Source organism: Aspergillus luchuensis, chromosome 1 (genome assembly GCF_016861625.1).
Source record: "Aspergillus luchuensis IFO 4308 DNA, chromosome 1, nearly complete sequence".
In the NCBI taxonomy this organism is placed as follows: domain Eukaryota; kingdom Fungi; phylum Ascomycota; class Eurotiomycetes; order Eurotiales; family Aspergillaceae; genus Aspergillus; species Aspergillus luchuensis.
Genome location: NC_054849.1, coordinates 137,379 through 151,250, shown reverse-complemented (window position 1 = coordinate 151,250; position 13,872 = coordinate 137,379). Strand labels below are relative to the sequence as shown.

Sequence of the window (13,872 nt, the reverse complement as noted above, 5' to 3'; positions counted from 1 at the left end):
TAGAACTGCCATGTCATTGGTTGTAAAATAGGCCGCACATGAGCAAGAAGGTAAGGATAGTGATATAATTTACTGGAAAATTGAAATATGCAATGCTCAGTGTGTGATAATCCCAGCGCTGATGAGTTCCAGGCCTGCATCAAGTGGAAGGTAGATGGCCGACCAGGTGTTATGAAGGGCTATGTTAATATAGCACAAAATATATATTATTTTTCATCCAAGGCAAGATGGCCGAGTTGGTCCAAGGCGTCAGGTTAAGGTCCACCTTAATACCCAGCTTCACAGCTTCCTGATCATCGTAAGATGGCGTGGGTTCGAATCCCACTCTTGTCATTCCTTTTTTGCGCCTCCGCACATGAGGCATTGCAGACCTTTTCGTCGGTCCGCATTAAGTCCAACAACAAATATTATTTTATTTTATTCTATCCTTTGCTTTTTTCTAATTGCTCTTTTGATCGTCCACTACTCTCATGCTTTTAAATAATGCTCATCTTAGTTTTTCCGTTTTCATCCTATCCCTTTGTGTTTCCAAACCAACTAATATAACCAAACCCAAACATCCTCATCCCCTGAGATAACCAACACGTACGGAGTAAAGACACCCTTGCCGGTCATGCTTCTACTTCTGGTCTATACATACACATGCGGAACGCTGACACCCAGGATCAAAGGTCTAACATCAGCACGCATCGGCAACGAGCTACATGTCTCATTTCAACACAAGTACTTCATGACGACATCTATCTCATCAAATCTACTAACTCCACCACCACACACCAAAACAGAGAAAAAAGTTTAGTACATTGTATGAATCATAATCCGTATCTAGCACCCACTACCACTCGGTCCTATCCCAAGATAAACATAGATTAGCCCCACCAACATCCCATAACATCATCACCAACCCCCCTTCTAATCTACTTAACAAACAACACACCCCGCAGATAGTCATTTCTCCGCCTTAGGCGGGTACTCCTTTCCATCGCGCACCACCTTCGGCGCACAAGTGCAGCGCTCACTCTCCGGAACCGAGTCCAGAACGGAGGGGATATGCGCGCCGCAGCCCCACCAGGTGGCTTTGTCTGAATGTATTCATTAGTATCATGACTTGGCGGCGATATGCCGTGGAAGGGACGTGCAACATACTGCAGTTCGAGCAGTTCACTTTCATGCACATTTTGAGAGAAGGTCTTGGTCTTGTTGTTGAATATGAGGGGTTGCGGGGGTAAATGGAAGTTGATGGAAGGAGATAAACTCAAGATAGAGGCGGATTTATAGCTGCTCAGTCCCTTGCTTAGTCATGATGAATCGCCGACCGGACTGATCCCCGAGAAACCCGACCGGTCTCTTGCGGGGAAGTTGAGGTGCGTGGGGGTTCAATGATGCAAGTTTGGTGTTGGGGATGGAGTATACGTGAAGATAGCATCAGGATGGTATGTATATAGGGCTAAGTGGAGGTAGTGTGACGGTGGAGGGACCTTGGGGGAATTGGTGTCATAGTCACTACTTATGGAGTGGACTCCCGCTTTGTGCTTTGTTTTAAACATGATGAGCGTAAATTCAGTATTCTACTGGGTACTCGTTATAAACAAGAGCATCAGAAAGGTATTGTCATAGATCGTCATCTCTCATGAATCAGTCATCCATCTACAACTTTCCCATCCTCTCCGTAGGAGCACAGCACGTGGCTGCTGGCTCCGGGTGCAACGTCGACTTGTTGAATGACTGCGTCGAAGGCGGCACGTCCAATGCGGGATTCTTGGTGAAGAATCCGTCGGGCTTTAGCATGACGCTGACGCGCTCGACGGGCATGACGGGGAAGTCTTCAATGCGCGGGTTATGCGTCAGGCCGAAGGCTGTCATGTGTTAGTTCTAGCCCTGCTGCCGACCGGCAATACACAATAGTAGAAGGATCACTTACTATGCCACAACACAATATCCTCGTTCTCAACAGGGTCTTTCCGCTGCACCCACTTCTCAACGCCCTCGCTCTCCCGGCTCTGGTTGGTGAATTCGCCCGCCGCATACAGCTCGTCGTCCCGGTACTTCGTAATCCAGATGGGCTTGGTCGCGAAGCCGGCACGCTTGGCGCCGTATGACTTCGGGCTTGAGAGAAGCATCTGACTGGGCGAGGTCTGAAGCTTGTATGCTATGGGCTTGTAGGTGATGGGGTTAATGTGGGAGTCATTGCGGATTTTGAACACGCGGTGGCGGCTGATGTCGGTGTTTGCTGTACCGCTGGTACGGAGCACTGTCTGCTCGGTCGTGTATCCCACCAGGTAGGGGTTGTTTTCATCCTCCGGTAGTGGCACGCTATCTTCGTAGTAGACAGTGTTGTGGAATCCGTCCAAGGCCGGGTCCATCCGGAAAGAGAACATGTGCTGGTGGAAAGGCGCCATGACGCCAGGGCCGACATTAGTGCCCCAGGGAACGGTAGTACCGGGCTTCTCGTTGTCAAAGGGGACGGTAGAGAGGATACCGGTGGCTCTGACCTCGAGCTCAATGTTAGCGGCTTGGTCGAAGATGAAGGCGAAGATGTATTCATAGTTTGCAACAGTACAAATCATCTGCACTACTAATTGGCGGTTGCGGACGACCGTAGCGGCGTTATTGCGGTAGTTAGTATGTTTGTGCTGCAGACCGTTATCTTGCTCATGAAGACAGATGACATTCTTCAGCAAAACGGGGTTTCCCTTTGAATCAGCCCGGTAGCCATCAAAGTACTTGATGTGGCCTAGACAGTCGCAGCCCAGGGAGAGTTGGTTTGCTGTGACACCAAAGCCTACGTCTCCCACATCAAATGCCTGCTTGCGGTGATAAGGTGCACGAGGATCTATAGCGCATCATCAGTATGAGGCTGGTTGCTGGGGGCAGCTTAAGAGAGAATAGTATAGCTCTAGACTTACCACCGTACGGCACAGTCATCTCCGACATGGACAATCTGTAGAAGACATTCCGTTTATCATAAGTGAGATTGTAGATAACGAGACCCTCGCGGCTATTAAAACCAACGCGGAATCTCCACTTCTGCCACGAGACCACACTTCCGTCGACATTGAATGATGGGCCCTGGGGCTGTTGGACGATATAAGGCTTGAGATCAGTGCGCAAGGGTTCCTGCAGCAGGTCATGCGCGTATTGGATGGTCTCAACCGGCTTCCAGGGTTGCGTTTCGGTGGTTTGCATATCAACTCCACCTGGCAGGTAGTCCATACGGACCAGCTCGCGCTTGTGAACGTCGAAGACAGGGGAGAACTTGCAAGGTACAGAGTAGTGGTTGTTCTCGGGATGGTCTGTGGCAACAATGTACATGTAGCACTGGAACAAGCGACGCGTCTCATTGGGATCATCAGTGCCATAGATCCAGGGGTCATTGCAGACGGTGACACCTGGAGGCAGCTTCAATTTGGCCACCTCGGCCTGCACGGCGGGGTGAGAGAGACAGAGTTGCTCGACCTCTCCTAGTTCGTCTGGATCCCCAGGTCCCTGTTGTGGTCAGAGACATTCTGAGGTAACGTCGATGAACGCCATAAGCCATACCTGAACATGCTTGGGCAGTTCCTTGGCCGAGATTACTGATCGGGTGTCGGCATTCAACAATGCCTTGCAGAAGGCCATGGTGTCCATGCGGTGAAAAAGAACCAGCAGCAACCGAGTGGGCTTTGCGGGCAGGGGCTTGCCCAGCCGTTCTGCTTCAATGAACGGAACCACTTCACTCTTGATGGGTTCCTGGATATCAATCTTCTTGTACCGTAGAGGGACCCCGGGGAAAGCCGCCGCCAGAATTTTGGTGGCCAGGACGATTTCCGCCGGGCTGATGGAGTCGAAAGGGTGTGGTGAAACTGCCATGGTGTCTATATCTGGGGATCTGCCAAATATTCTCGACACTGCTGAAGTTGAAGGGAGGAACAAGGGACAGCAGAAGGTCGCTGCTATATAACTTTTTCCTCCCCGCCCAGATTGCCCAGATTACCCCGATTGGAGACACAGGCGGCCCGGGGAGTTGCCATATCTTCCCTTTTGGGAATCTATTGGCCTCCGCTTCGTCAAAGGGGCTCCTGATTGGCCCGCACGACCGACCCGGCGTATCTTTTACTGTACAGGGACTAGCCTGGGCGTCTTATCGGGGCCTTGCTTATCTCAGCCAACCACCAATCGGAATCTGGATAATCATGGCGGTGAGGAGAAGAGACTTTCTTATGTAATTGATATTTATGCAGGGCCTCATACATGGTTGTGCTGTTGAATTGACAGTCATTGACCAGTCACATTCTGCCTTTCCTATGACACCATGAAAGCCGTGACCCCAAGCACCAAGCATGCCGTGACTCCGGTGACTACCCCTGCCCCAATTCGATCCGACGTGGTAATCGGGCGCAGTTCACTGGGATCTCGGGACGAATCTGACGTTTGTGTCCCTGCGGCGCTGTTCCCCTGGCTGGATCCTCCCGTGGTATGAGTGAGTGGACCAGGGTTGGCCTGCAGGAGGTTGGCCTGTACCACCTCTAAGGCGGCCATTTGCTGTCCCACGCCCACTGTGCCATCATAGGTTCCCGTGGTCCATTGCATCCCACAGTATGTCCTCGTCTTACCTCCCACACATTGGGCTGCTGCTGCCTTGGCTGTCGGTTGCAGGCGTGCCATAATGGTTTCGTAGGTGAAGGGAGCCAGTCGGGCAGTGTCAGCCATCCATCGCACCAGATAGGCCTTGAACGAGAATTGGTCTGTTTGGCAGGTCCCCACCGTTTCGCATGCGGCCTCGTAAAGGACGTTCTTGGAGCTCTCGTTCGTAGAGAGGAAGCTGTTCTGCGCCTGGAGAAGGCCGTTGACTCGTTCGCGCCACTTCTCGTCACCGTTGGTCTGCAGTCCCGTCAGTTGTATATCCTGTACAGCAAGCAGGTCATCAACTCACGTAGTTCCACATGTGTGCTGCCCCTAGCAGGAACACCCCGTTGTTATAAGTCCACTCAATATGATTCAGGTCAGTGCAGTTGTTCTCCTCGCTCGTCCCGTCGAACACATGGTACTCCGGCCCAATCAGTCCTACGTCCGTCACCCAATCCCAGACCTTATTTGCCCAGTCCGCATACGTAGCGTTGCCCGTATATCGTGCGAGTCGAGCCGCCATGTTGAAGAAACACCCGTTCGAGATTGAATTCCGGTACGTGTAACCGCTGTTGAACGTGTAAATCTGCCATTTTAATCCTCCTCCACACTTCTGCGTATTCCATCGCTGCGCTTGCTCATTGAACACGGCCTGCGCGAGAGCTAACCACGACGGTTGATCGGCTGGCGGATTGGGGAAGTTTCGCTCGGCGGCACGCAGGGCAGCGAACGCCCAAAACGCCTGGTCATCATTTCCCTCCGTGCGCGTCTGGTTGGCGGGCATGAAGTCTTGGTTGGGACCGACCTGGTGGAGGATGGCTTGCGCGGTCAGTTCGTTATATGTGGTGTCTCCGGTGTAGGCCCAGTAATTGACCAGGGTGCCAAAGAAGGCCCCCGCCTCCCACCAGTAGTATGGATCTGGAAGGTTTCCGGGAACATCGCCGGTGTTGTTGCCCGTATAGAAGCTGACTAGGTCCCAGGCGAGGTCGCTTGCGACGCTCTTGATGCTGTCTAATTGACACCAAACAAATTTATTAGCCTCCGACAAAGGTTCAACATCTGGTCAAGGTCCTTGAAACTCACCAGCATTCTGGAGATCAAGGTCGATCGCCAGGACCTGGAAGCAAGGGAGAGACCAAACAACACAGATGAGGAGTGACCGCCAAGGGCGAAGTTGCGGAATGTGCATCATCACACCGTACCCATCAAGCTGTTTGCAAAACGCGCGAAAAGACAAGAAAATTAGGAATGAAGGTTCAGGAAGAGAGAAAGAAAAGACGAGATTAGAGAGGAGGCGTGTTCCAGTGAATTCGAAGCATTATGCTAAGACTGGCTGTGGAATAACACGAAACGGCATATGCAAGGGCCTTCTGCGGGCCGTAGCAAGGACCTCATTATTGCCAGTGAATGGATGCTACTTTTGGAAACTCGAAGGCAGCAAGAACCGGGGCGTGACCAGACTGTCCTATTAATGTATCATCATTCGTGTTCTAATGCTATGGCAGATTTGTAGTTGGGTCCCAAGATAATTCCGGTCTATAGCAGTGGTTGGCGCGAATATCCTCCAGGTGTGATTGATGTCTGTCATCCGTGAAAAGAGTAGTACTCAGCGAGCTATTTTTAACCAAGCATCCGCATTGCAGTAGTGGCCATGTAAAGAGTGCCGGTTACTAATGCTCGGAAAATCCCAATGGAGTACTGATAATCATTTAAAAATAACATAATGAGGTGGATATAGACACATGATAGAAAATCATGGCATTAACATTACAATCACATACATATCGAGACACGTGTGACTTGGCACCATCACAGGCATATATATAGAGATGAGACATTTATACTATCATCACCATCTAGAACGAAGAATATGGCTCGCTCTACCAAAAGAGCATAACTCTCGTCTGCTGCCAAATACAACCCTTAAACAGGTGCAGCACACCCAAACGACGTAGCCACTGTACCACCGGGTCCGAACTCCTCGATCAAACCGGTAATAGCAGCCCACATGCCCATACCGGAGCATGCCAATCCACCGCAGAAATAGAAGATACAGAAACAATTCACCATCCAGTGCTTCTTGAAACCACGAACGTATCGCTGCATGCCCGAATCATGGCGCGTTGTTACACCAGACGCAGGGTCATACCCTTCGCCCGGAAGTGCGGCGTCCTTCTGGCACCGGAATCCAACGTATAGAACACCCGGGAGGGTATAAGTGAAGTTGAGAATTAGGGCCGCGCCGACCATACTGGAAATTCCACTCAGGTTGGGAACGGCAGCGGCGATCACAAAGGCGATGATCCAGTAAATTGGGCCGAGGCCGTACCACAGCAAGCGGCCGCGTTTAGTGGAGATGTCGGGGCAGTTGAAAATTTCCATGAAGATTTGCTGGTAGACAGATTTCATGCCGATATTGAAGTACAGAACTAAGTTGGTCAGCGGAGGTTTTCTTGTAAAGAATGAGAAACGAGGAACCGTACTGCAAGCGATTATAGTGGTCAAAAAGTAGACTATATTAACTGCCTCTTGTAGACCTTTGGGCTCGACAACGTTGTAGATGTTGGAGATGGAGTATTGACCGTAGAAGCTGTAGACCTGTGGCAACGTTAGCCAAATACCAATTGTCAATAAACACCAGGTGGGGGATCTTACAAAAGCACCGAAGAAAATGTAGACCAAACAGATGAACAATTGGGCACACAGCAACCCCTTCCAAAAGTCCCACGGACGGCGCATCTCAGCCAGGAAGGAGATGAACAAAATAGCGCCACCATAACTGTCTGTCGCATGGTCAACCGAGCTATTCTCAGACGCACAAGGTTCAACTCCGATTACTCACAAACCATCTGGTCAACACCAGTGAACTGTCCCGAAAACCCAGTGGCCTGAATCTGGTACTGGTTTGGGGGAGGTCCCGCAAAGACCTTGACAGGCTCTATGGCTTTGATCAAGGAGGACTGTGTGACGGCACTGTAGTCGATTCCAAACTTGCCACCAGCCGCGACCATGCTGTTCACCAATTAGCATACCCCGGTAAGGTAGAATAATCTGGAAAACTGACATCATGATGAAATCCGCGATGTTCAACCAGACGGCGGCGTTGGTCAGCCATCCGAGACGTTGCAAGGACCGAATGCTTCCACAGACCATGCCGATAACCATCATAATGATCATGCAAGCTACGAAACAAATACTCTCATTGGTCAGCTGTGCCAGGATTTGGCCGTTTCCCAGAACCAGCACGGACACCGACATCAGCAGCTGCAGCGACTGTCCGATGTTAACCAAATGACGACTCCACGCTCCAAAAACACGATAGTAGGTGTCACCAAAGTTGATCAAGGGATAGCGCGTCGAGTCGAGCTCTAGAAACACCCTCCACAGAATCCAGCCACTGAAGCCAGCGAAGCAACCAAAAACAATGAACAAAGCCACGGCAGGACCGTATCCCACACTTGCAAAGACAAACCTAGATCACAGAGCCACTTGGTTAGAGGTGATGCGAGATGCTGGTTGGTTTCGACAGGTTGGAAATCACTCACGGTGCGTTTGCCCAGCCCAGTACGTCGGTGGTGATCAGATAGAAGATGGTACCCCAACCGGCTGTTCGGAGGGCGCGAGACGCATTTCTCCATTCCTCATCGCTAACAGCCAGGGACGAGTCCGAGGGCGTAGATGCGACCATGCCCTTTTCACCATCAATCTGCGGGCTATTCTGGGCACCTTTCTTCTCACGGTCATGGTGGACGCCCTTGGAGAAACGGTTCTGGATGACCTTGCCGACGGTCAGAGGCCCACGCTCCAGCACGTACTGACGGTTCTCCTCCTCTTCCAGCTGACGCTCAATATTGGCCCAGTACATGTACTCCTCGAGGGTGACGTTCGGATCTAACCGAGCGCGAGCACCATCGGCACGTGGAACCATCTTCAGGTGGGTTTCTCTATCCTGTCCGTATGCTGGGAGGACTCCCAGCACAGGAGGGATCTCCGCCGGCTCGATTTCGGTAGCCATGGTAAAGCGAGGCGAACGACGAACACAATCGCCGGAAAAAGGAGAGAGTAGAGGACGAATTTGAGGGGTGTGCAAAGATCTAGAACTGGGGAGGTGGGATCGGCGGAGCTTAAGAATGACCAAACAGCAAGCACGCGACGGGGCGAGTCTACAAAGTACTAGCTGGTAGTGGGTGCCAGACCAGTCAAAGGGAGGCTGACAGGGAGATAACGCCCACAAGCTAATAGCTACAAAAACGAATGGGATTGCCAGAAGCGGGATTAACAGGCGGAATCCGATGGATCACCTTGGGCTAGTATCTACATTATCGCCGTCAGTATGAGCTGATCCAGCACTGATAATCGATGCAATTTAATAAACGCCAACAGCAGCGATGCTCGAGCGACGGCGGGCACCCATCCAGAAAGCCATTGACGGTCCATTGGAAAGTTAAACGGTCTGCATCCCCCCACTCCGAGAAGGGCACCACTACTAGCCAGGAACTTGATTGGCACAACGAGGTCTTCTGGAGCATCTGTCGAAGGTCCGAAGGAGGGGTGGCGTCTTGAGTTAGCTGGTTGGGAGGGTAACACAGCAGATAACCGTGGGCTGCACGAACGGCTTGCCACGAACCAGGCGACTCCACCGTCGGCACGCTCGTTTGCTCGGAGAGTTGCAAGACTAGACCAGGGTCACAGGCTTGCTGCGGCTGGAGTCGGATGCCTATGAGCTTAGTTGAAAAAACCTGATATGATGAGGGAAAGAGGATGGTCATGAGTGTGATTTCCTGGCTGAAGCACGTTATCGCGCCCAATGAGACCTGACCATGATTATTGTCTGCAGATCAATCATTGGATCGCAAAATTCGGTCTGAAGCACCGTCTGATACACCGTAAGCCAATGTTGGCCTAGGGAAGAGCAGGTGGTGCGGGTGGTCCGTTGTGGATGCGCACATATCGGACCAAAGGCCATTTTCGTAACGGGCTGTGGGAAGATAAGGGCGACCCCCGAAGCCAGTGAACCGAATCTCATTACCATAATCCATAAGTAACCCAATCAATGAGAGTGAACGGACGACAGGGGAAAGACAGGATTGAAATTGCCGACGGAGAACCGAGTGGATGGGGACAGCGACCATGCGACCGCTGCACTAGCGCCCCCTTGTCTTGCTTCCCATCAATTTTACCGAATTTCGTGGACCAATTCCCCTTACACAATAGATCTGCCTGGCTGCCACGCTCTTACATCTGGAATGTTTGGTTCCAGCCACAGCGGCACGTAACCCAAAAAGACTCTTGCTTATTACTTACATAGTAGTGCCTAACAGTGGTACTACCAAGTATGGTAGAGCGGAGACGGTCTCGGGGGTCACCGAATGGATGAACCAGGAATGGGTGACCAGGGCAAGAGAGAAACCCGGAGGCCCTGTGCACACGGGCTTATCAAAAGGACTCCCTCTATATTAGTATCGAGGCCAGTCCGTCCCATGGACGGCATGACCACTCAGTGGCTCTAAGCCCCATCCGCTCGTTGCTTGGCCTGTTGCTTGTTTCCCAAGCACGAAGCTTGGCCTCCGCATCGGCTCCAACAACATAAAAAGTGGATATCTAGTCCACTACGCAGAATAAGTGTGCCTTTGGTACAGACCTCGCACTTGGTTGTGGCGATTTCAGAGGAATTCCGCCCCGTTCCTTTGATCGGAATCGCCGTGGTGTGGTACTTGACCGTGGGGATCAAACTTTCAGCTGAAGCTTACGGAAGACCGGAGTTTGGTGGAAATGTGGGAGCAACAAAATGCAGGTGGCAGGGTAGGGAAGTGAGACAAGACGCTGCAGTCTGGGGTCTGGAGTAAAAGCAACCATCTTTTTTGGGTGGGTGGCGGTGGATGCCGGGTGGCAGCATTAACAATGGTCGCCCTATCAGAGAGTCCAGCCTGGCATAAGTGGGTGGAGATAATATGGCGTTGGATGGAGAGGACTGAAGGATTAGTCCAACCAGACCAACTAATTGCCGGCTCGGGCATATGCTACTAAGCAATTAGCAAATTACTTTCCAGGGCTTTCTGGTCGGGTGGAGCCGCCTGCAGCATTCTAATAATTTACTAATAGGCGATATAACGCAACTGGTGTAACCCCAACATGCAGCACCGGACAGGCAGTCAAATTTCTTCCCGCTTTTCGATACGTGGAAGCCGCAGGATTCCGGTCGTATGGCAAATTAATCCTTTGTAGTACGCTGACCGCAATCATGGTGAAGCAATTGGTTGGTTATCTGGCGCAGATCTAAATCGGGGGTTACTAACTAACCAACCAACCTCCCCCTCTCCCCACACCATCTCTTGATCAGGTGAAGGGTATTCTGGGGTGACTTCGGAGTCCTGGAAAAGTACAATGGGACTTTTACATCAAGCAATGGAAGGTGGAAAATGGGAATTCGACAATATCCCTAGAACGAATTTGGCGGGAGAGGGAGCTGGGATGAGTGCAGAATAGTTGGGGGAACGGGAAGCCGCCAACCCCATCAGCCCCAAAAACAACAACTTGTGCAGGAATCTAATTTTTGAAATCATGCTGCAACACAAGGCTCTAGAGGCCTCATTTTTTAACAAGTTTCTTGTAATTCTTGTTGCTATTAATTAATACTAATTTTATTAATATTTCTTAATTATGGTAATAAAGGCACCCAAATAATTTAATTTAATTATTTTTATGTGATAGAATAATCTAGCTATCGGGGCCTTGGGCATCGGAATAACGTATTACAGTGGTTATAAGAGTTATGAGGTTATTAATAAAGATTTTATATCTTTCTAACATCTATAAGATGCCGATTCCTTTGTAAGAAGCTATTAATTTCTTAAGAATCAGTCTATTTTATAAATATAAATATCTTTATTATTATTAGATTAATCTATTATACTTTATAGTTAATTTCTTACCTAGTTAACAGGCTTTTTATCTTGATAAGTAAATCTTATTATATTCTAATTCTTTTTATTTTAATTACTTAAGAAAGATACTACTTTTTAAAAATAATAAAAAAAAAGAGATATCTAGTAATTATATTAATCTTAAATTATTATTAAATATAATTCTTATTATTAAGAAAATTTAATAATTAAAAGATTATATTTATTAATTAGAACAGATTACTAATTTATAAAGAAAAATAATCTATTTTTAAAAAAATAACTTCCTGAGTAAAATATTCTTAAAATACTATTAATTCTCTTCCAAATCAGAAAAAAATAAGGAAGAGATTAAGTTTAAAAATATTTTTTATTTTATTTTAAATTTTAATCTCTAAAAGTACTAAGAATAGATTATTAATTTAAAATATATATTTTAAAAGATTTTCAAGAAATATTTATTAAAAATTATAAAATTTTTATTATTATTAATTATATAGATCCAGTATAAAAGCAGAGATAGTATTATTTTATTAATAATAAAAATCTAAAAATAAAATAATTTCTTAAGAAATTATAGTTTTAATTCAAGGATTAGACTCTTATTTTAATTTAGAATATTATTATTCTTTAATTAAATATTATAATCTAACTTAAACAGGCTTATCAGTAATATAATTAAGATTTAAAAGAATTTTATATTTATCTTAATATTTTAGAGTAATATTTTCTTTATTAAGCTAAAAAAGAAAAGACTTTATCCTACTTTATTAAGTTATTATCTAATTTTAATTATTATATATAAGAGTATATTCCCCATCTACTAGAGAAATAAGATAAAATAATAACTATTATTATCTATTATTATAAATTATAAAGTAATAAAGAAAAATATAAATAAAATAATAATTAATTTAATAATTATAAATTATATAAGCATTTCCAAAGCTACTTTAATTAATTAATTAAAAAAATATATTAAATCACAAGAAGAACCCCACTGGAAAAAATAATAATTAATTATAATATTTTATATATAATAATACCCAGTATCTTGTAAATTAATATTCTATTAAAAATAAAAAAATTTAATCTGTTAAAACCTACCAATATTTATCAGATTCTGAGAAGAAAGTAAAGAAGTTAAAATAAATCTTATAATTTTAACTTTTTTATCTAAAGTAGAGACTATTTATTATTTCTATATTTTTATTTATATTTAAAATAGTCTTAAAACCTTTGCAGATCTAGATAATTATATAAAAATAAATATTATTAATTATTAATTTACTCTAATTTATAATCTTTAATATATTCTAATTATTATATTTAAAATTAAAGTTATTAATCAGATTTTTACTTTTACTTATAATATATAAAAAGTTTTTATTACTATCATTAATTTACGAGGGAGTATTTATATCTTTAAATAATATTATATAAAAATTAATTAAAATTCTTATCTTTATAATAATCTAATCTTATTATTAATAATTATATTTTAAGATCTTTATATTAATTTATTAATATAGAATTAATAATAATAATCTAGTATACTATCTATCTTCCTCCTTTTTATTATTTAATTTAATAAAATAATCTAAAACTTTATAAGAATATATACTATTATCAAGTTTCTTAAAAATATTTAACTTCTGGAGGAAAAGTCTTTTAATTTATTTTTAAATCTAAAAATAATCTTAATTAAACTTCAGGAATTCTGAGATATATTTTCTATAAATTTTTTTTAATAACTTTTCTCTTATAGCCTTGTGGACTATATTATTAATATTAAATTTAATAAAATATTTTTTTATAAATCTATATATTTCTTATTAAAAGCTGAATTTAAGATCTTATAAAAATATATTAAAAAAAATCTAAAATTAAATTAAATTTAATCTTCTAAAAATCCTGCAGGAATCTTTATTTTCTTTATATTAAAAAAAATAATAATTTATATTTTTATATAGATTACAGGGGTCTTAATAAAATTTTAATAAAGAATTATTATTTTTTATTTTTTATTTTAAAGATTTTTAATATAGTCTCGGGCAGTAAATACTTCTTAAAAATTAATATTAAAAATATCTACTATTAAATCTATATTAAAAAAAATAATAAATAAAAAATAGTATTTCACACCCAATACAGCTACTTTAAATATATTATTATATTATTTAAATTAATTAATATTTTTATAATTTTTTAAAATTATATATACACAGCACTTTGTGGACTTCTTAATAACTTTTATATAATATATTTTAATAATATTCTTATTTTTTTATCAGATAAGGAATCTTATATAAAGTATATTTATTAAATACTAGAAAGATTTTAAGAAGCCTAACTCTATATAAAA

At 44.4% G+C, this 13,872-nt stretch overlaps 4 protein-coding genes and 1 non-coding gene across 5 annotated transcripts; 1 reads left to right on the top strand and 4 right to left on the bottom strand.

The window, feature by feature from the left end:
• The first annotated feature begins 221 nt into the window (after window positions 1-221).
• AKAW2_t10002A lies at window positions 222-333 on the top strand. The gene has a single exon. It is a non-coding gene; the product is annotated as a tRNA-Leu (tRNA).
• Window positions 334-948: 615 nt separating this feature from the next.
• On the bottom strand, window positions 949-1,177 carry AKAW2_10049S (uncharacterized protein; the record flags this gene model as incomplete). Its single annotated transcript, XM_041687767.1, has 2 exons — window positions 949-1,082; window positions 1,147-1,177. 2 exons carry the CDS (start codon window positions 1,175-1,177, stop codon window positions 949-951), a joined length of 165 nt encoding a protein of 54 aa, XP_041536769.1.
• Window positions 1,178-1,647: 470 nt separating this feature from the next.
• AKAW2_10048S (copper amine oxidase) lies at window positions 1,648-3,849 on the bottom strand (the record flags this gene model as incomplete). The annotated part of the gene is made up of 4 exons (XM_041687656.1): window positions 1,648-1,856; window positions 1,922-2,833; window positions 2,907-3,486; window positions 3,541-3,849. The coding sequence occupies 4 exons, from the start codon at window positions 3,847-3,849 to the stop codon at window positions 1,648-1,650; spliced, it is 2,010 nt and encodes a 669-aa protein (XP_041536768.1).
• Window positions 3,850-4,281: 432 nt separating this feature from the next.
• Window positions 4,282-5,797, bottom strand: DCW1_1 (glycoside hydrolase family 76 protein; the record flags this gene model as incomplete). Its single annotated transcript, XM_041687545.1, has 3 exons — window positions 4,282-4,860; window positions 4,913-5,616; window positions 5,689-5,797. The coding sequence occupies 3 exons, from the start codon at window positions 5,795-5,797 to the stop codon at window positions 4,282-4,284; spliced, it is 1,392 nt and encodes a 463-aa protein (XP_041536767.1).
• A 731-nt stretch (window positions 5,798-6,528) lies between these two features.
• AKAW2_10046S (putative amino acid transporter) lies at window positions 6,529-8,620 on the bottom strand (the record flags this gene model as incomplete). The annotated part of the gene is made up of 5 exons (XM_041687434.1): window positions 6,529-7,203; window positions 7,261-7,388; window positions 7,448-7,617; window positions 7,670-8,077; window positions 8,151-8,620. The coding sequence occupies 5 exons, from the start codon at window positions 8,618-8,620 to the stop codon at window positions 6,529-6,531; spliced, it is 1,851 nt and encodes a 616-aa protein (XP_041536766.1).
• Between the last annotated feature and the right edge of the window lie 5,252 nt (window positions 8,621-13,872).